Source organism: Gopherus flavomarginatus, chromosome 16 (genome assembly GCF_025201925.1).
Source record: "Gopherus flavomarginatus isolate rGopFla2 chromosome 16, rGopFla2.mat.asm, whole genome shotgun sequence".
In the NCBI taxonomy this organism is placed as follows: Eukaryota; Metazoa; Chordata; order Testudines; family Testudinidae; genus Gopherus; species Gopherus flavomarginatus.
Genome location: NC_066632.1, coordinates 440,365 through 461,628, shown reverse-complemented (window position 1 = coordinate 461,628; position 21,264 = coordinate 440,365). Strand labels below are relative to the sequence as shown.

General features: G+C 49.4%; 2 protein-coding genes across 4 annotated transcripts; both read left to right on the top strand.

Moving 5' to 3' along the window:
* The first annotated feature begins 218 nt into the window (after window positions 1-218).
* On the top strand, window positions 219-5,344 carry FBXL12 (F-box and leucine rich repeat protein 12). Its single transcript, XM_050924839.1, has 3 exons — window positions 219-335; window positions 803-875; window positions 1,525-5,344. The coding sequence occupies exons 1-3, from the start codon at window positions 241-243 to the stop codon at window positions 2,296-2,298; spliced, it is 942 nt and encodes a 313-aa protein (XP_050780796.1). The 5' UTR covers window positions 219-240; the 3' UTR covers window positions 2,299-5,344.
* On the top strand, window positions 2,934-20,716 carry LOC127035225 (hepatic lectin-like). Of its 3 annotated transcripts, none has more exons than XM_050924856.1 (8): window positions 2,934-3,030; window positions 8,889-9,029; window positions 13,170-13,294; window positions 15,218-15,325; window positions 16,736-16,810; window positions 17,359-17,510; window positions 18,014-18,126; window positions 18,500-20,716. In XM_050924856.1, exons 3-8 carry the CDS (start codon window positions 13,252-13,254, stop codon window positions 18,636-18,638), a joined length of 630 nt encoding a protein of 209 aa, XP_050780813.1. In that variant the 5' UTR covers window positions 2,934-3,030; window positions 8,889-9,029; window positions 13,170-13,251; the 3' UTR covers window positions 18,639-20,716. The 3 variants fall into 3 exon arrangements, with proteins under 3 accessions (XP_050780813.1, XP_050780810.1, XP_050780811.1); XM_050924853.1 differs by having other exon boundaries at window positions 8,889-11,250; XM_050924854.1 differs by lacking the exon at window positions 2,934-3,030 and adding an exon at window positions 6,736-6,859 and having other exon boundaries at window positions 8,889-11,250.
* The last annotated feature ends 548 nt before the right edge of the window (window positions 20,717-21,264 follow it).

Sequence of the window (21,264 nt, the reverse complement as noted above, 5' to 3'; positions counted from 1 at the left end):
GGACGGTGACCCCCAGGCGGTCGGGGGGGGGCGGGGCGGGCCTGGCTGGGGGTCCCCACCGACCCCGCTCCCGGGCACAGAGCCGCCCCCGACACCCACCGCCGCTCCCCACCCGCGCCTCGCAGCTCCCGAAAAGGCCGAGGAGATGCTGGGGCTGACCCGGAAGCGGAAGTGCGCTGCTAGCGGCAGGAAGTCGCTGTGGCCGGGGCCGGGCTGAACCGGAAGCGGAAGTGTCTGGCGATGTCGGCGGCCGCGGGTCTTGGGGCGCTGCCCGACTCCCTCCTGCTGGAGATTCTGGGGCTGCTGCCGCTGCACGAGCGGCTGCGCGGGGCCAGGTGCGGGGCGGCCCCCCCGCGGCTCGGTGCGGGCCGCCCTCCCCCCCCCGCCCATCTCCTCCCCCCAGGGTGGCTCGGTCCAGGCCCCTGGCAAGGCGGCTCCTCCCCCCCCCGCCCATCTCCTCCCCCCCAGGGTGGCTCGGTCCAGGCCCCTGGCAAGGCGGCTCCTCCCCCCCCCCGCCCATCTCCTCCCCCCAGGGTGGCTCGGTCCAGGCCCCTGGCAAGGCGGCTCCTCCCCCCCCGCCCATCTCCTCCCCCCAGGGTGGCTCGGTCCAGGCCCCTGGCAAGGCGGCTCCTCCCCCCCCGCCCGTCTCCTCCCCCCCCAGGGTGGCTCGGTCCAGGCCCCTGGCAAGGCGGCTCCTCCATGCCCCCCCGGTGGACGAGCTCGTTCCCTGCCCCCCCCCCCCCCCCCCCGAGCATGGCTGCTGCTGCTGGGAGTGTAACTTGCCCCGCTGCTGTTCCCACAGGGTCTGCCGGCGCTGGCGCAGGCTGGTACAGGACAAGATGCTCTGGAGATTTGTGGATTTAATACCCTACAAGGTACCAGCCCAGCTGTGTCCCTGCAGCATGTCTCCCACTCGAGACCGCTCCAAGGGGCTGATAAATGCTGTCCCAGGGGAAGGGACACAGGGGCCTATGGGGGCCAGGTGCCTACATCTGGGATTCACATGAGATGGTGAATGAGAGAAGAGAAGGAAGAGGAGAGGAACAGTGAGGATATCCCAGGGGCAGATCTTGCACATATGGGGCACTGTGGGAGGGGGCTGTGTATAGGAGGCTAGTGTTAGATGGGCAGAGGGGCCATGAGATCAGCTGGACCAGTTTCTGAAGATCATTTAAAACCAGGAGGGTTGTTTTAAGCAGCTCCCTGGAGTCAGGGATGGTGTCTGAGGACAGAGACTGTGTATGTGGAGGAGAAGACAGCCACAGCTGGAGTGTGGCGAGTAGGGACTGAGGTTGCTCATAGGGAAAGTTGTTGCAGCAGTCAGGGTAAGAGGAGCTACACTGCAGGGTCGTGCCTGTGGCTTACCCTATGGGGGTGGAGTATCTTCCTTTAAGATGAATGGGAAAGAGGTATATGAAGAAGAGCAGGGATGGGCCTTTCCTTGCTCATTTACTGCTTCTGTTGAGTTTGTTACGTGTCTTGTCAAGGTGCTAAGTGCTGTGTTGCTTGCTCTCTTGTGCTCAGCTCAGCTCCAGGATCCTGTGGCACCTGCTAAGGCAGTACCTGCGCAATAGCCTGAGGGTACTGAAAGTGAGAGGAGCTCTCTACTCAATGAGAAAGCATGAGTTCCTTTCCCCAGCATTGCTGCAGGCACTCGGAAAACAGTGTCCCAGCCTCTATCACCTTTGCATGACCCAGGCTGACCTCCGTCGGCTCCCATATGACTGTATACCATCTTCTCTAAAGAGCATGAAGCTGAGCCAGTGTGAGATCCCTGCTGTGTGGTTCCAAAGATCTGCATCTCCAGAGACTCCCAGAGTCCTGCCACAACTGCAGCATCTCATGATCCATAATGTGTCTGCCTTTTCTGATCAGCATCTGCTTAACGTATCATCTCAGACCAGCCTAAGGACGCTGACCCTCTCTGGAACCTACCGGCTGACGGATGCTGGAATTCAGAGAGCAGCCCCATATCTGGAGGACCTGGAATGCCTGGTCCTGCGCAATTGTGTCATTACAGATGCTGCTGTTCACTTCATCGGGCGTCACATGAAACAGCTCCACTCTTTGGAATTCAGCAATACTTGTTCCTTAACAGATGCAGGCCTGGCTTGTTTAGCAGCCTTGAAGTGCTTGGAAACCCTCCACCTCGAGTCCAGATTTAAGCTTTCCCCTGATGCCATTGTTGCTGTGTGCCAGGCACTCCCCCAGTTAAGGAATCTCAATTTAGATGGGATTGACTTTGAAGACCAGACAGTACATAAAATTCAGGCAAGTTTGCCCAACTGCCGTTTCTAATGTGCTTCCTGACACACTTTCTGAGACGAAATGTTAACAATAGGGGAAGTTGTATGGAACACATGAGGGTGAGATGTGGGGTGTTCACCCCCCTGAAATAACTCCCAGAATTGCTTCTTCTGGGCAGGGTTGTACTCCCAGTGGCAGTTGCATTTATCTGTCTGGAGGCAGAATTTTCTCTGGCTAAAACAATGAGGTGAGCAGTGTAGGACGAGGAGCATCCTGACAGCTTGTATCACCTGAACACAGGCCAGCAGAAATTCAGTTCTGCAATTTGCTTGGCTGGGCTCCTGAAGTGATCTCTCACCATCTCCTACTAAGAAAATAACAAGGCCCGATGGAAAGGTGACATATGAGGACCAGTGGCCCTATGAGCTTATTTAAATTAGATGCAGTTTGGCAGCTGGGGGTTCTCTCACATTTAACCTCGTCTCACATTAAATATCAGGCAACAGGTGAATTATCCCCAAGCACAAGGGAGCAGGTCAGCTGTCATCTTGATGCACAGAAGTGTTTGGCTGCCCAGATCTTGGACTCTAGATAAAATTTAACTCAGGTCAAAAGGCATTAACCACATTGCTGTGCTGTGAGCATACTCCAAAACATCCATAGTAGGAAGTGGACAAAGGATTGTGCAAACACACATTTTAAATGCAGGGAACAGAACCTTTAAGGGGAAAGAACCCATCATGTCCATTTCACAAACACAGACACCAACCATGTGCCACACAGGTCAGTGAATATGCGACTGTGATTGTGTCCTGTCTTGCAGGATGGAGTGGTGGGGGTTCTGCTGCAACCCCAAGGATACGTGGAATGTGGGGGGAGGGAGAAGTATAAGGAAGTCCTGGAATGCATTTGTCTGTGTGCTGCACGGGGAGGCAAACACACATCTGTTCAGCCTGAAGTTCAGTCAGAGATCGCAGCATGTGTGTTTGCTCCTTGAGCAGCACCATCATCTCTACCTGTCCGTTTTTCCTGTCCTTGCTATTGCTCTGCATTCTGTCCCTGAACGTTACCCTCCAAGCCTGGAATCTGACACAGCAGAACCTTACAGGACCTCCTGCAACATGTCTTCCCTTGTCCTCTTCTTTCTCCTGCTTATCTGGGCCAGCCGCTCTTTCAGGGTGGATGGAGAGACCGTCAAGGCCACGTTTGCAGTTGCAAAAGAAACAGTGGATGGAGGTACTATTGTGATTGCATTCACGGCCCCACAAGTTGCAAGTACAACATTCTCCCATCTTCTTGGGATCCATAGAGCTGGGCAGCAGTCCCAGGCGTGATGAGTACGTCCGGGGGTCGGAGTGAGTTGGGACAATAACTTGGGGTAGCTCACGGGTTCCAGTATAAGCAGATGGGGCAGTTGAGCTGAATACTGTCACCGTTTCCCACAGGCAATCGAGATTTTAGCGTATATCTTGCTCCTGAGGGTAACGGAGGCAGAAAGGAAACGGCTCCTGCACGCATCCAGCTGCTGTTAGTCCGTGTGCTGCAATGATGCCTGCCAAATCAATTGCTGAGTGTTGTGGGAAAGTGTCCTAGTAAGGCAGCCCTCCCCAGAAACCTTCAGCAGAGGATTGCAACCTACCTCCAGGAAAGTTTCCTTGAGATTTCTGGAAAATGCATGGGACATCCCGGTGCACATAAACAAACTGTTCTGCAGGGTCCCCTCTGTCTAACTGTATAGGGGAATGAGAAGCAGATAGCAACTCTACCTCTATTGGTTATTTCATTATCTCTTCTAACCTGATTAAAAACTTGAACAGATGTGCGCCTGCAATACTGAAGCAAATGTCCTACTTACCAGAGGTTCCTTTCCCTGAATCAGGCTTGCCAGTGCTGGATGATAGGGACTGGCTCAATTGCTTCTGTGTCAGGAAGACACCACTGGATCCCCCAATCACCTGTCCCCCAAACCCCTCCTCCTGTTCCTCGTCCAACACTTTGTATTCAGGGTTCATGCCAGTGGTGCATGACTCTCACTCCTCCTAAGTATCCACAGGGCTCTTGGGGTGGTGGTGGGGTTGCCGCCAAGGATACCATGCAGCTCCTTTAGAAGGAGCATATCTGCAGCTCTGCACCAGAGCAACTGTTTGCCTCCCTTGCCTTCTGGTGTGCTGCCGCAGCTCCTTGATTTTCATATGGCCCTGCTGCGTTTCCCTCTTGTAGCCCTTCTCCACCTTGTCCCAAGCCATCTGTCCGTAGATATCTACATTTCTGTGGCTGGATTGGAGCTGTGCCAGCACAGCTGCTTCTCCCCAGAGACCCAGGAGATCCACCACCTCCTGTGTACTCAAGGCAGGAGTGTGTTTGCTGCGTGGAACCAGCATGGTCAATTGGACAGATACTAAGTGAGCTCTCCAAACAGGAAATGAATTGAAAAGGTATGTGACGAGTACCTGGCCACCAGACAGTGGAGTTCAAAACAGTGACTAGAGTGGTAGTATTGTGGGACACCTCCTGGCGGCCATTAAAGTTGATGTAATTAACACAGTGTCTACACTGACACTGTATTGGTAACTATGTCGACTTAGGTGCTACGCCTCTTGTGGAGGTGGAATTATTAAGTTGACGTAGTAGGTGATTTACTTTGTCAGGAGCATCATCATGGGGTAGATGCTGACCGAATAAGATCGACGTAAGGCACCTTGCATTGAGCTAACTGTAGCATAGACCAGACCCAAATGTATGCTAATAACTAGAGCGTAGATCTCAGGTATTATAGTTGAGTAATATTACCAGTCCACCAGCAGCCAGATCCTGCACCTGGTTTGTTGGGTTACATTGCTGTGCATGGCTGCTTGTGTCTTCCATTGTTTAAATACTCCGTCATCTTCACCTGCTGTTACAAAGCCCTGAGTTTGTGTTAGCAAGTTTTCGCTGACATTAAAACGGTGGCTGTTATGAAGTTTCCATTCTGGGACATGCTGAGGTTTTGAATCTGCTGAGTTGTTTTCTGTAATCAAATGTAAAATTTATTTATAAAATAAAAATGCTTTTAGATCTATAAAGTCATCTCATGCTGTCAGGTTTTGACTGAAATGTGGCAATAGCAGACTTGTGGTTTTTAACAGATTAGTGATACTGCTTGTGTTGTATGGAGAGACCCACCTCTTCCTCCTTTGCCTGGGGCCCCACTCCTGTTCTACCTAGTGTTCCCCCATTCCACTTTCCCCCCCCAGTGCAGCCCTACAACCCGTTTGCTACTTTCTGCATGTCCCCCCCCCATGGCCCCAAGACCAGAAAAGCTCTGTCTCTTGTCTCTCCCCCCCCCCCCCGCCACCAGGACCCCAGGCCACAGCAGGGAATGAGAGCTCCCCCAGCCCTGAGGCTGCAGCAGGTGGCAAGAGCTCCTCTCGTTCTGGGGCCACAGCGGGGGTCCCACTGCAAGGGATTCCCCTGCCCCCCCCTCCAGCTTCCCCTGCCGTGTCCACCCTGCCCACCCAGTGCTGCTGCCAGGGAGCGGGGTTGAGGCGTAGGGTCTCTAGGGCCTAATCTGCCACTGCCCCATTTCTAGACTGAAAGCATCTTGTCTAATGGGCATTATCCAGGTGTAACTACATTTGAAATACAGCTACATAGTCAATATTCATAATTTCAGATACAAAATCACATCGCGTCAACACCCACCACGGGCCTTCCCGATGCTTTATTTTAATTAAACTGTCGGATTCTCCTGATCCGCACCAGTTAAGTCAGCTGCTAGGTGCTGGCCAAGGCAGAATGCCCCCCCCCATCTCCACGGAGGGGGAGAGGCAAGTGACGTCCACTGCAGCTAGGACAATTCACAGGAAGGGCCCGGCTTGCATCCAGAGTCGCACCCAGCCCCACTTTGTGCCCCAGCCCTTATGGCCAATCCGTATCCCGAAGTTACGGATCCAGCTTGCTGACTTCCCTTACCTACATTGTTCTAACATGCCAGAGGCTATTCATCTTGAGTCCTGCTGCAGATACGGGTACGGCCCAGGGTGAGATTTACACCATCTCCCCTGGATTTTCAAGGGCCAGTGAGAGCTCACCGTACACCGCTGGAACCGTGATGCTTTCCAAGGCTCGGGCCCCTCTCTCATGGTGAAACCATTCTGGGGTGCCCTGCCCTTCACAAAGAAAAGAGAAGTCTCCCTGGGGCTCCCGCTGGCTTATCCGGGATCGATTGCGTTACCACACTGGGCACCTTGTGGCGCCAATCTCCGCCACTCCGGATTCAGGGATCTGAACCCGACTCCCTTTTGATCGGCTGAGGGCAACAGAGGCCAATGCCTGTCCCTTCGGAACGGCGCTCACCTATCTCTTAGGACCGACTGACCCATGTTCAACCACTGTTCACATGGAACCCTTCTCCACTTTGGCCTTCAAAGTTCTTGTCTGAATATTTGCTACTACCACCAAGATCTGCACCTGCGGCTGCTCCACCCAGGCCCGCGCCCTAGGCTTCAAGGCGCACCACAGCGTCCCTCCTTCGTGTCGCGGCTTAGCCCCTGCGGCTCTCATTGTCGGCGGCGGCTGGTTATGGGCCCGACGATCCAGCACCATCCATTTTCAGGGCTGGTTGATTTGGCAGGTGAATTGTTACACACTCCTTAGCGGATTCTAACTTCCATGGCACCATCGTGCTGTCTATATCAACCAACATCTTTTCTGGGGTCTGAGAGCACTAAGTTGTCATGGGATAAGAGGAAAGATCCTTTCATGGATTGAGAACTGGTTAAAAGACAGAGAACAAAGGGTAGGAATAAATGGTAAATTTTCAGAATGGAGAGGAGTAACTAATGGTGTTCCCCAAGGGTCAGTCGTAGGACCAATCCTATTTAACTTATTCATAAATGCTCTGGAGAAAGGGGTAAAAAGTGTGGCAAAGTTTGCATATGATACAAACTGCTCAAGATAGTAAGACCAGAACAGACTGTGAAGAACTTCAGAAAGATCTCACAAAACTAAGTGATTGGGCAACAAAATGGCAAGTGAAATTTTATGTGGATAAATGTAAAGTATGCACACTGGAAAAAATAACCCCAACTATACATACAATATGATGGGGGCTAATTTAGCTACAACTAATCAGGAAAGAGATCTTGGAGTCATCGTGGATAGTTCTCTGAAGACATCCACACAGTGTGCAGCGGCAGTCAAGCAAACAGGATGTTAGGAATCATTCAAAAAGGATAGTGAATAAGACGGAGAATATCTTATTGCCCTTATATAAATCCATGGTATGCCCACATCTTGAATACTGTTTACAGATGTGGTCTCCTCATCTCAAAAAAGATATACTGGCATTAGAAAAGCTTCAGAGAAGGGCAACTAAAATGATTAGGGGTTTGTAGAGGGTCCCATTTGAGGAGAGATTAAAGAGGCTAGGACTCTTCAGCTTCGAAAAGAGACCAAGGAGGGATATGATAGAGGTATATAAAATCATGAGTGGTGTTGAAAAAGAGACTAAGGAAAAGTTATTTACTTGTTCCCATAATATAAGAACTAGGGGCCCCCAAATGAAATTAATAGGCAGCAGGTTTAAAACAAATAAAAGGAAGTTCTTCTTCACACAGCGCACCGTCAACTTGTGGAACTCCTTACCTGAGGAGGTTGTGAAGGCTCGGACTATAACAGGGTTTAAAAGAGAACTGGATAAATTCATGGAGGTTAAGTCTTTTAATGGCTATTAGCCAGGCTGGGTAAGGAATAGTGTCCTTAGCCTGTTTGTCAGAAGGTGGAGATGGATGGCAGGAGAGAGATCACTTGATCATTACCTGCTAGGTTCACCCTCTCTGGGGTACCTGGCTTTGGCCACTATCAGTAGACAGGACACTGGGCTGGACGGACCTTTGGTCTGACCCAGTATGGCCATTCTTATGTTTTCTTAAAAATGATACATGCACACAAATCATCACTTTTCAAATGACCCCTCACATGACTTGCACAAGCACATCATAATTATGTCATAATCATGTCATCATATCACTGTGAAGAATATGGGGTGCAGTGGCACACCCAGGAAGCATCCTAAATATATTTTAAAAATTGACTCCAGAGGAGAGGATTGTGACAAATGTGAGCTCTGTAGTGAGACGTCTCTTAACAACAACTAGTTTTTGGATTTATAGATAGGTGCTGTACATACCTATACAATATCTTCCTGGGTCAATTAATCTTTAACAGCTGGGCAGCCTCTGCCACTGGACAGAAAAGCCAGCCGGGCCTGCTTAGAATACAGAAGTGCATGTGATGAGTTTATGACTAACATGTTAAATCACAGTGAATAGATGCCATGATGTAGGCCCAGTGAAAGGTCTAGCATTCGCAGTATCACCAGATCCAGCTTGCTCTCGCTCAATGCCCCTCCAACCCACTGGCCTGTGATTTTGATTCAAATTGCCATTTCTTTCCTGACAAGACTGTCTGCTTGTCAGGCAGGTGCATGAGAAGAGGGTGATACACAGCTGCTGAATTGGTGAATTCCCTAGCGTATTCATTGACTTGTGGTCTGGAAAATACATCAGACGGGCTAACTTCTCAGTTAAGCTTCCAAACGCAGGCCTGTGTTTTTATATAAACAACAAACTTGTCTAATCAGCTGTTTTCCTCCTTTCCAGGTATAGGTTGTGCAAGAAGCTTTCAGATCAAACAACAGACCTGGAAGGCACTGAACCCGTGTGGTGAAATCTACTGTGCATCTTGGCAACAACGGCCCTGTGTGCCTTGGGCTGACATCATGTCTTTGTGGTCATACAAAAGTAAGACCAGTGCAAAATTTAGGGAAATAAACAGTGGCGAGGGCCCCAGCCTTGCATTGGGAATGGTTCCTGCCTGTTTGTTTAATACCTACTGTGACCCGATGGTGCCAACTGGCAGAGGGCACAGTGGGGGTGCACAGGGTTTCAAGGATTCCCTGGATCAGGCATATGCATAGTAATTCACCAAAGGGTGGCATGTGAGGTTTCCCCTGAAAGCTCACTGGTCATAATGATGGTGAAATGTATGTAAGCATATTATATACCAAGTTATATATTTATACTGAAATGTGTGTTCTTCAGGTGTGTAAGATAAGACAGATCACTAGAAGGTGATAAGTTCTGCTCTGGCAGGGGATAGTAGATATTTATGTCCCTAAGTGGTCATTGAATATTGCATATCTTACAATACAAGTCTGTTTGCATACGGAGCTACCAGCTAATCAAGATTTCAGAGTCTACAGGAAATCACAAAGTCTACAAGAGGGAACACAGCAAAGTGTGTCCTGTTTATGACTAAAATCAAAGAATTAGTCTGGTATATCAGGAGAATGTAAGGAAACACAAGATATTATTCACAGAGTAGACAAGCTGAGTGTGTGGCTTATTTAATTGAAAAGTGATTACAGCCTACAGGCTGAAAAATGCTGGTAAGCAATACTAGAAGACATGAAAGTAACTAGCTAAGTAAGTCATCTAGGTTCTAGAATGTGTGTTATAATATTATTTTACTTGTCACCATTTCTTTCTTATATCTCTGCTTGTGATCATTGAAATCTCTGCTCTTTATTTCATAAACTTTTACCTATTGTCACTATTAACATACTTCTGTGCTGAATGTTAAGCAGAGTGTGATCTGAAGGGAAATGGGTAAGCTGGTGTTGGTAGCATCGGATCTGTGAATTCCGCAGGTGTCCAGTGGACCAGGGGCTGGTCGCTCCAGAGTGACACACAGTGTTAAAGTGTCTCTATCACTAAACTGGAGAGAGAGCAGGGCCTGCGTAGGCCTAGAGGGGAGTGCCTCCGTTGCCCATGGCCGGGGACTTTGTGGAGCTCATTCTGAGCTGGCACAGACAAGGCTTCCTCATGCTAAGCAAAGGTGGGAGCAAGGGACCTCACAACCTGGGCACCCTGGGAAGTGTCACGCCTACTGATACCTGTTTATTGCAAACACAAAGGTTTAAGATAGAGTAAAGGCTGCAAGGAACTATGTTACCTTCCGTAGCATCTGCCACTGAGGCATCTGGTCCCTTTTTAACTACAGACGTGAAAACAAATTGGCAAAAATGAAAATCAAAAGCGCAGCAAAATCAGTCAATCCAGCTCTGACCACAGTTCGATGGGACCAGGCTGGGATTCTGGAATCTGTAAGTGCTGTAACTACAGGTGCTGCCACTCCCCCATCTTGGAGTGGTTTCCATTGTACCCAGGGTTTACAGTTTGGTTCAAGCCTCTCAGTACCCCCACTATAAACATTGTTCCAGCCCCCCTGCTGAAATTAAAATGTTATCTACAGTTGTTAGCGCTGGGACGTTTGCAGTCTGCCAGCACCGTGTGCTGAACAGTGTCATTTAATATTCATAAGTCCCAACTTGCCAGTTTCAGAACTGAGATTTTCTATCCCAGGGCACCTGCAGAACATGCACGTACTAAGCATGGAGTGGCAAGGGAACAGCAATTCTACCTTTCATGTACTATCAGACCGTTCAGCTGCATTAATGTATGGAGTCTGGGTATCACAGGCGTCCTAGGGCTGTGCTGGCAACTTGCTGAGACTAGATACCACTGTTTAGTCTATGTGAACTTCCTGTGACTTCGGGCAAGTCAGTTCTTCTTCTCTCTGCCTCTGTTTCCCTCCCACCCATTGTGTGCCTTGTCTGTTTAGAACGAAAGCTATGAGGGCAAGGACTGTCTGTTACTGTGCATGTCTGTACTTCACCTGGCATAGAAAGGTTCCTGTTTCAGACTGGATCATTGGGTGCTATCACAGTACAAATAATGGCTAATATAAACAGCACAAATATAGCCATATGTTAATGAGCATTACATCAATAATTGCATTTGGACAGTGACATTAAATGAATATAAAACATTCACTAGATGAATTGTGTCTTAGCTGGAAGCAGTTAAATTTTACTGTGAAATACAGCACAGAAAAAAATGGAAGAATTCAAACAAACCTCCCAAGATTTCTCCAGGGGTGAGATTATTAAAGGCACAAATGGTGAGTATATAAATAACTCCTCCTGTTGCAGGGGTTCTCAAATTAGGGGTCGGAACCCCTCAGGGGGTCACAAGGTTATTACATGGGGGGTCGTGAGCTGTCAGCCTCCATCCCAAGCTCTACTTTGCCTCCAGCATTTATAATGGTGTTAAATATATTTTAAAGTGTTTTTAATTTATATGGGGAGTCACACTCGGAGGCTTGCTATGTGAAAGGGGTCACCAGTACAGAAGTTTGAAAACCACTGTCCTATTGCCTGTGCAAGGCATTTGGGCACCTAAATGCCAATTGTGCCTTAGTTATATCAGTAAAGATGTTTTCAAAAATTACTCCTGGAAGATGACCTGAGGCCCATGTGTGTTTGTACTGGACACCGAGGGGTGAAATAAACCCAACGTCCTTGCAGCAAGATGTCTTGGAGCTAGGAGGCAAGTGACAGTTGAGACCTCACAGTGAAAAGCTACAGTGAAACCATGCTATAACATGATGTTTGGGTCCAAAAAATTCCATTGCGATAAAAGCAGAGTCACGGAAAAAAAGGCAATCAGTTTAAGTCAGTGGTCCCCAACGCAGTGCATTGATGTGCCCCTAGTGCTTAGTGCCCAGCAGGGCAGAGAAGCCACGGCCCTGCGGCTGCTGGGGATAGAACTCTGAGGCTGTGGGCGCCAGTGCTCTCTGTCCCCGGCAGGCGCAGGGCTGCGGCTTCTCTCCGGCTTCAAGAGGAGCCACGGCCCTGCACCTGCCTGGTACAGAGAGCACCCGTGCCCGCAGCCCTGGAGTTCTCTGTCCCCGGCAGGCTCAGGGCCGCAGCTTCTCTCCAAGCCAGAGAGAAGCCGCAGCCCCGCGCCTGCCGGGGACAGTGAGAACCGGTGCCTGCAGCCTCAGAGTTCTCTGTCCCCGGCAAGCGCTGGTCCGCAGCTTCTCTCCCCTGCTGGGCACTAGGCGGGGGCACATCAATGTCCTGGTGGGCGCCATGGCGTTGGGGACCACTGGTAATAGGCCTTAAAAGGGAGCCAACTTATGATCATGTTTATATGCGATTTCACGTTATGGTGGGGCGCGTTATTGCGAGGTTTGACTGTACTTGTTTTTCCAAGTTCCATCATTCAAAAACATTGCATGACCTCAAACATTACAAATTACCATGAGAATCTGACTAAGCACGTGAGATTTTGGGCTCAAACAAAGCTTTTTTGAGAGTTGGAAAAGGAGTTGAAAGAGCACTTAGGATTTGATCCTCCTTTATCCTCCCCCCTTTGTGCAGACATTTATACCAGTGCAAAGGGAGTGCAAAACACTACCGTTCTGATCTGATTGCATCTTGCACCAAATTAAATGACTGCACAAGGGGCAAGGGAATTGGGTACCTAGAACTGAAAACGCTTTAATTACAAAGTAAGGACTATAGCTCCATAATACATATATTTGTAGGACAATGATCAGCCTGGGATCCATTTTATCTTCTTGTGTAAGCATGTCCACTAGGACACTGCCGGTTCTGTGTGGAACAACTCTGCGAGTGCTTAGCAACTGCTTTCCAAAGTCGAGTGCTGTGATTTTCTTCCAGAAACAAGGTTCTGAGCTGTTGCTTTCCAAACCCTGCTTTTGTGACCAAGCTCGATTTTTTTCTTACCTGCATGAGGGAAGCAGCTTCAGGAACCAGACATCTTGTATTATTACTCTTGCACAACTTAAAATTGACCAAGAGAGTTTTGAATAGAAAGAATGAGCTGATTGGCCAGCCGAAACCTTTTAATCTGTTTGAGCAGAGGAGTTATCAGGACCCCGTTTGAAATGGAAGCAGTCCAAATGGCCAGGGCTAGAGGGCAAGTTGCCTGGGACGTGGTGTGGGCACTGCAGGTTATACATTAACCTCTGGATTTAATATTCCTAATAGAATTGTGAATTCTCTATTCTAGATACTCCCGTGGGTAGGTTTCCACTTTGCCATGTTCTAATGCCATTTAAAGTCACCTCTGCCTCCCAGGAATCATTTACAGCATGGACAAGGAAAGGCTTCAAGATGAGCTGCGCATTTTTAGAGGTAAGCCCCCTTCCATCCAAAAACTCAGGAACGGGAGGAAAGAGAGAAACGGGTCTCTAGACTAGATGAATGGCCAGTTATGGGATAAGAGGGAAGGTCCTCTCACGGAGCAGTAGCCAGTTAAAAGATAGGAAACAAAGATAGGAATAAATGGTCAATTTTCAAAGTGAAAAGCAGTAAATAACAGGGTCCCCCAGGGATTTGTACTGGGCCCAGTGCTGTGCAACATATCCATAAATGCTCTGGAAAAGGAGGGAAACAGTGAGGTGGCAAAGTTTGCAGAGGATACAGAATTACTCAAGATAGGGCAAAAATTGGGAAGAGAGACAAAGGCATCTCACAAAACTGGCTGACTGGGCAGGAAAATGGCAGATGAAATTGAATGTTGATAAGTACAAAGTCAGGGACCGCTCCAGGCACCAGCACACCAAGCGCGTGCTTGGGGTGGCAAGCCACTGGGGGCGCTCTGCCGGTCGCCGAGGACAGCAGGCAGGCTGCCTTCGGTGGTTTGCCTGCAGACTCTCTGCAGGCAAACCACCAAAGGCAGCCTGCCTGCCGTGCTTGGGGCAGCAAAATGCCTAGAGCTGCCCCTGTACAAAGTAATGCATGTTGCAGAACAGAATCCCAACTATCCATACAAAATGATGAGGTCTAAATTAGCTCTTACTATCCAGGAATGAGATCTTGGAGTCGCTGTGGGGAGTTCTCTGAAAACATCTGCTCAGTGTACAGCAGCAGTCAAAAAAGAGAACAGGATGTTAGGAACCATTAGCAAAGGGATAGATAATAAGGCAGAAAATATCATAATGCTACTCTATAAATCCACAGTATGTCCAGACCTTGAATACTGCAGGCGGTTCTGGTTGCCCCATCTCAAAAAGGATATATTAGAGTTCTTAAAAGTACAGAGAAGAGTAACAAAAATGATTAGGAGTATGGAATAGCTTTCATAGGCAGGACACTAAGGTAGGTGGAACATTGATCTGACTCAGTGTGGCCGTTCTTAGGAGTCTGCTCTCTCTGCTGAACAGATGCAGAAGAGAAGTCTTTCCTTACCCTCACCTGCGAGAAGGCTAATTAGTGCTAATCACGCAGGATTGTTTGGGACAAGGATCCTGGCCCTGCTGGGAGCTGTATTTTATGCTTTTCAATGAAAGGGAAATAGTTTGTTGGCAGGTGAGAGAAGGAAGTGGCCTTTCTCCCACTGTAGATATGTTACTGCTTTGAATTAAGACTCGTGGGCCCTGGTATTCTGAAAGGATTGCGAGTGTCTGACTCGAGACACCTCAGAGGGGCTGGGTTGTTTAGGCACTCAGCATTGTCTGAAAACCGGAGTCCTCCTTAAGTAGTCTTAAACCGGACACAACATCCAGAATGTGCAGCCACTCTCCAAAGGCTGAGTCACGGGCCTAATTTCCCTGGGATGAATTTGGAATGTTTGTTAAACATCAATTAATGATAGGGAAAAGATAATCCTCTGGAGGGCACGTGCTAAACAAAACTGTAACCTTAGATACTTGGTCACAGTCTGAATGGAAGCTTAAACCCTTCCATTGCTCGTGATTATTACCAGCCATTATAAGCATGTTACAGTCATGAGAGGAGTGTCTCGTGGATGGTGAGAAGCTTGTAAGCTCTTTGGGGCAGGGCCCATCTCTGTTCTGGGTTTGTTCAGTGCCCAGCACACTGGGGTCCTGATCCAGGATCGGAGCTCCCAGACACTACTGCAGTGTGGCTAAGAAGAAAAACCTGATAGATAGCTGTAAGTTGCAGTTATAAACGCCCTATTGACCTCTATACCAAGCAGTTAACCATCTAATTTAGGGTTAATACGATAAATGGGACCTTCCTGCAAAGCGGCACCAAAGCCGCTGCCAAACCTGTCAATCTGTGACCCTTCGCAATCTTTATTCTGTTCTAAAGACAGGAACTTCCTCCAGCAGAAACTGAGATCCTCCCTCACAGTCTACGTGCTGCTGGCGCTTTCTTACCTGCTGATCCTCATCCTGTTTGCGGTGTCACTCTCCAGAGGTACCGTGCATGGGGCCTTCGGGAGATGAAACGTTTCACGTCATTAATGAGGAAGGACGTTGGGGCGACTCAGAGAGATGTGGGGTCTGTGTGCTCAAAAGCCCTGGGGTCAAACCCTGATACTGACTCCTCCTGGGTCCTTGTTCTTCTTTGTCTTGCTAGCAGCAAAGAGCTCATCCAAGAGTCCCACTGCGCTGAGTGCTGCATGGATGCACAGGGAGCCAGCCCCTGCCATTCAGAGCTCACAGTCTAAACCGACACAGGATGGGAGGGGAAGCAGCTGCCCAGGCTCCCCCAGCAGGCCAGTGGTAGAGCCGGGAATAGAATCCAGTCTCCTGAGGACCAACCCTGTCCCCTGCCTGTCCACCTCGGTAGCAGGGCCCTCACCCTCTCTGTGTGTCCCTTTCTCTCCAGCTGCAAAGTGGGGGTGGTATTGCATGTTGTTCTCTACCTGGCAAGGGGAGGCAGGGGAAGTGACTCTGAAGGTGTGACGCTCTAGCATTGTTATCTTCATCAATAAGGTACATTAAAGCCTTGCTCAAAGGGAGCCTGCTGGGCTGAGAGGGGGCGGAGGGTGATCAATTAGGTCAAACTTGTTTAACCCTTCCACTGTCTCACGCTGAGGTCTTGTCGCCGATGCTGGGGATGTTCTGCTGGACATAGCCGGCATGTTGAGCACTAGCAAGGGGGTTACTCCATCAGCACTCTCTAGCCAAAGGGAGCCACATCCTAGCCTCCTTGGTCATACGGAACGTGGCCATAACCCCAGGGCCAGGCGGTTTCTCAGAGCTTCATGTTAGGACTTTTTTGTGATTGGATTTTTGCACTGATGTTGTGCAAATCTCTAGTCACCTTTCACGCCAGCACCGCTATGACAGCATAGCTACCCTAGTGCACCAACGCTTACTCAGGGGGACAAACCCTTGGAAACACCCTCCACAGCCTTTGCAAAGCCGCCTGCCCCTTTCTCCCCTGGTGCCTTTGGTTCAGGTCACAGTTGCTTGGAATTTCTTGTGCCCAGTGGGGATTGTCTAATGGCAGTTTTTCCCTTTGTATATCCCAAGGTGTTTTTGTTTCCCACCAAACCTGTTAAATCCTGCTTCCTATTCCAGGCTGAACCAGGTTGTAAACCTGGGAGAATTAGTGCATTAAGGTGCCCAGATCACCTTGCCCTGCGATTGGCTGTAAGGGCATGGTTCTGGCTTTCCCCATGGATTAAATAAGCCTCTTTGGAAGGCGTTTCTAGCACACGCAAGTGCTGGTGAGCTTACTGGGTAAAGGGTGTTGAAACCCAAAGATGACTCAATGCCACTCAGACATACCAGGGTGACAGCAGGGTCAGATAACCTGGTGTGTGTTCTCTCTCTCCCCCTCCCCCTCCCCCTCTTTCCTTCCACCCCCCGATTTTAGTTTCAGTGCTCTCTTCACAACTTACTAAAATGCGCAATGAGCTGAAACGGAATCATTCCAGCAACGATTTCAAACGTAAGTACAGGGCACTGCCCTATGCCCCCCTCCCCCCTGGCTCCCCCTCAGCTCCTGGCTCCTGCTGCCTCTGCTGTGCCCTCCCCATTATACACTGCCCCTACCGAAGCCTCTTCCTTCCCCGTTCCTCTTCCCTCCTCTGCTCTGCCCACCTCCCTGGGTTGCCCTCGCTCCTTCTGGCCACAGCTGCTGCTCCCTGCTGTGATCATTACATTGCAGGGTGTCTGTTCAGTCTCTAGCACCAGGGATCCTAGCAGCAGTTTTGGGGCATTACCTCTTCTGATTATCCTTGTCTCACTTCATGCTGCACGCAGGGGATCCCGGTTTCTGAACTATTTATTTGCTTTGGAGCCTGGGCCCCAGCTTTCTTCTATTTGTTAGCCAGAAGCAAACCCCTGTAGTATTGTGACTGGACAGTTCCAGCAATAACCAGCAGCCTTGGAAGTCAGTTCCTTGCAGAGCTGGGGTTGTGTTGTCATTTCCACATGGGACAGGGTAGGCCTGCCTCAGTTGGTGTCTGTGACTCATCTGGTCTCTCCTTTTTCCAGTGTTCCCGTGCGGACCTGAGGCCCGGGAATGGGAATACTTCAGCGGGAAATGTTACTACTTCTCCTTGCGTGAGACATCTTGGCAGAGGGCGAAGGTGCTGTGCGAGGAGGTGCATTCGCGCCTGGCCATCATTAACAGCCACGCCCAGCAGGTAAAGACTAGAGAGTCTGGATGGAAAACCCCTGAACTCCTTTCTCATGGCTGGCTTTCTCTCAAGGCCTCTGTCATTCCTGCATCGTTAGCACCCACAGCAGCTAGCCGCTTCCCCCGGTTAACTCTGCATCACCCTTCTGTGGGTTCCCAATATGTAACACCTCTTTCTTGTGGGTGGCCAGTGGGAATTGAACATGGCATCACCTCTGACAGGACAGGCTTCTACCACTTGAGCTGAAGGAGCAACTCCATTACCAGTCTTAGGCTTTTGTGCTCTTTGTGCCAGCCACACAAAGGGGTCATGAGACCCTGGCCCTGTGTGGTACGTGGTCTGTTATGGGTCCCTGGATATATGCAGTGGCAGAGCCCTGTGGGGTGTGTTACACATCGAATGGACACAGCTCCATCAGACCCTGCGATGGAAATGACGAGTAAAATTGTGCTGATCCTGGTAAAGGAGATGACTCTGTGCTTCCTCTCCTACCCCACTTCCGGCTGCAGAATTTTATCATGTACAGAACACGCAACCAGCGCTTCTGGATTGGTCTCTCAGACGAGAACTCAGAAGGGGAGTGGAAATGGATCGATGGGAGTGACTCCACAACCGGTTTCACGTGAGTGCGGGCCCAACCCTTGCTGGCTATCACTCTCCCTCTTCCTTAATGCCGCAGGCTTCCTTCTGCAGAAACAGCCTCTGTGTCTGTTGAGAGAGCCCGAAGGCATGGGGCCGGGCCACATCAGGGTAAGATCAGCTCATGGGAAACCGCATGGGACATTGATGTCCAACTTTCCATGGTGTGTAAGGCTGATGGTTTTCACCAGCAATGGGCCTACACTTCCGTCTCTGAGCCATGCGTCCCCCTAACTCCAGGACACGCCGGCTTCAAATCCCCGTTATGTATGGCTCCGATCCACCTCCAGCTTTGACCCCGCTCTGTCCCCTGCACCCCATTCCTGCCACTCCAACTGTAGTCCCGCTGTGTTTAGGTACTGGAAGGAGGGGGAGCCCAACAACAGTGGCCAGAATGAGGACTGTGCGCACGTCTGGACCTACGGGGAGTGGAACGACGTGCATTGCACATACGAGTGCTACTACATCTGTGAAAAGCCTGCACCTCCTCTGTGAACAGAGACCGGACCAAAGCCACCTCCCAGCCACACTGCCTGGACCTGCAGGTCAATGCAGAGAGCCAGCGCTGCCTCCTGGTGGTGACAGAGATATAAGCCAAGGTCCGGTACTTTGAGGCTGTAAAAATCATATTAATCTTTTTATTCCCCACCACTTCTGTTCTTAATTTATATTCCCTTTATCTGTGTGTCCATCTCCTGTCAGCTCCTCCTTGGGTCTCTCTCAGCCGTTGGGTCAGTGTCCTGGCGAGGACCCAGAATGGACTTCCCATGCTAAAAGTCTGCATCTCCACAGGTTGAGCCTAGGGCTGATCCAAAAAAATGTTTTCAGACAAAGACATTGTTGAAAAGTTGCCTTCTTGAAACTAAATTTTAAAAATTAGTTTTCAAAATGGTCTGGGGTTTTCACTCCCCATCTCCATGCCACTAAATGAAAAAGGGAGGGGGAAAGAGTGAAAATAGAAAAAATTTGAAACCAAAAAATTTGGGTAAAAAAATATTTTTTTTGGAAAAAAATGAAAACAAGTTGTGAAGTTTTCAAAAATAACCAAATTTTCAAAATCCATCCCACCCCCCCCACCTCCAAATTGCATCTGTTTTCATTTTCCAATCAACTCTGGCTGTAACAGACTCGCGTCCTCGATGGGTTGGGCACCTCGGTGACATCCGCAGACTTGTGGGTCACGTGTGGATGCACTTGGAAAGTTACAGGAAAACAATATGCAGAGTCTGCGGAAAACCACAAGAGGCCGCAGTGGGATCTGTGCCCTCCCTCTTTTTAGCAGGTGGCATAATGAGAGCACAGGGCAAAGTTTGATGCAATCGGGGAAAGTAGCCAGTTTAGGATCGATAAGAGCAAACACAGATTTATCCAGTGTGCGATTCCCTGCCCTCGGGCACAGTCCCTAGGTACAGGATGTGCCCGTTACTAGCATTTATAGCCATCCCTGCAAGCTCTGATTGTGAGATTAGAGGAATCGTCGTGGGGATTAGGAAGAAATTCTTTCCCTCTGTAGCGCTAGTTATATTGGCAGAGGGGAGGGTCTGTTTTTCGTCTGAAGCAATGAGCAGCGGCCGCTAATGGAATAGATGGACCCTTGGTATGGGGGTGATCCCATACTAGCTCAGGCAGTGGCCCTCTCGGATGTGAATCCTCTAATGCTCCTTTGTAAATTCAGAGTTAATGGCCGCATCTGCAGCTCTGTTAGCTTCTGTGGATTTGTTTACTCCACAACTCCATAGGTGCTGGGACTAGGGGTGCTCCCAAACCCCCTTGCTTGCAGCGGTTTCCATTATATGCAGGGTTTGCAGTTTGGTTCAATGGCTCTAAGCACCCCACCATACACATTGTTCCAGCCCCTCTGCACAACTCTGAGGTCTCTTCCCCCACCCTACAAACCCTGGTGCTGTTTCCTCCAGGAATTCTCTCTCTGTGGCATGCAACTCTCATATTCCCTACACAGGGAAAGCTCTGGGGTCAGATAATTCTGGTGGCCGGAAAAGTCTCCAGCGAGGGATAGTGACAGATACATCTCTCTGCATCAGACATGGTTTGGTTCAGCTGCAGCTGGTCTGGAAAATAGTTCCCTGTGAAAAACTTCATTTTTGTCAACATGTGACTTTGAAAAATATGGGGGAAATTATTGAAACCACCCCCCCCACCCCAGTAATTGTTTTTCAGCCAACAAAAACCAAACGTTTTCCATTTATAACCAAACAATTTCACCTGCACATCCCTCCCCCCAAAAAATATTGAAAAAGATATCTTGGAAGATAATGTCCATTTTGTCAACTCTTGATGGAAAATTTACAACTAGCTGTAGTTATAATCTGTGTGCAGCAGATGGTGCCCTTCAGCCCACAGCAGAGTGCTCTACATGGAAAGTTGTACTCAGCATAAAGAACAGCTTCCTTTGCTGTTTCCTGCGCTTTCTCTCCTTTCTTCATTGTATACTAGAAAAAGAAATTGAACAGGCTGCAAATTGCAGGCCTAACAGTAAAACTATTTGGCTGGGGGGCTGTTGCTGCCCTGCCACCCCGAGCACTGTGGTGATAATAAATAATTAATACTACCTAGCTGTTCTCATCAATCAGTCTACAAAGGAGGTGACTTGTTATTCCCATTTTACAGACCTGCATTGTACATCCCCTTAGTTCTCAGCACTCACAGCAGCTTACATGGGGTTATTACGTTCCTAATAAAAAAAGCCAAGTTGGAAGTGAAATGGGTGATGTTGAATTTGGAGCCCCTGACGCTCTGAGCACCCATCAGTCCCATTGACCTTGCACATCAGACATCCCCTGTCTGGATTAGGAGGATGCACATGAGGTAGGAGTGACGCTAACACGGTTTATTAGGTGTGTTACGGGAGCGCCTTGGAACGCCATGCATGGAGCAGGACACCCGTGTGCTGGGGGCTATACAAAAGATTCTTGTATACAAAACACATTAATAATCTCTGATGTACAGACACCTAGGGCCCAAGCCTGTATTCCTGGTGAAGGCCTGGGGCTGGATTCTCCAGTCATGTGCCCTGGCATAAATCTGAGCTGCTAAGGCAGGGCCTGCCCCTTGCAGCAGCCCCTAGAGATCCATTGCGCTAGGCACGGGACAAGCACAGAGT

Coding starts and splice junctions, on each gene's coding strand:
- FBXL12 (XM_050924839.1), top strand. CDS start 241: ATGTCGGCGGCCGCGGGTCTTGGGGCGCTGCCCGACTCCCTCCTGCTG. Junction 336..802: donor GAGCGGCTGCGCGGGGCCAG/GTGCGGGGCGGC, acceptor CTGTTCCCACAG/GGTCTGCCGGCGCTGGCGCA. Junction 876..1,524: donor TGGATTTAATACCCTACAAG/GTACCAGCCCAG, acceptor TCTTGTGCTCAG/CTCAGCTCCAGGATCCTGTG.
- LOC127035225 (XM_050924856.1), top strand. CDS start 13,252: ATGGACAAGGAAAGGCTTCAAGATGAGCTGCGCATTTTTAGAG. Junction 16,811..17,358: donor TTCCAGCAACGATTTCAAAC/GTAAGTACAGGG, acceptor TCCTTTTTCCAG/TGTTCCCGTGCGGACCTGAG. Junction 17,511..18,013: donor TTAACAGCCACGCCCAGCAG/GTAAAGACTAGA, acceptor TTCCGGCTGCAG/AATTTTATCATGTACAGAAC.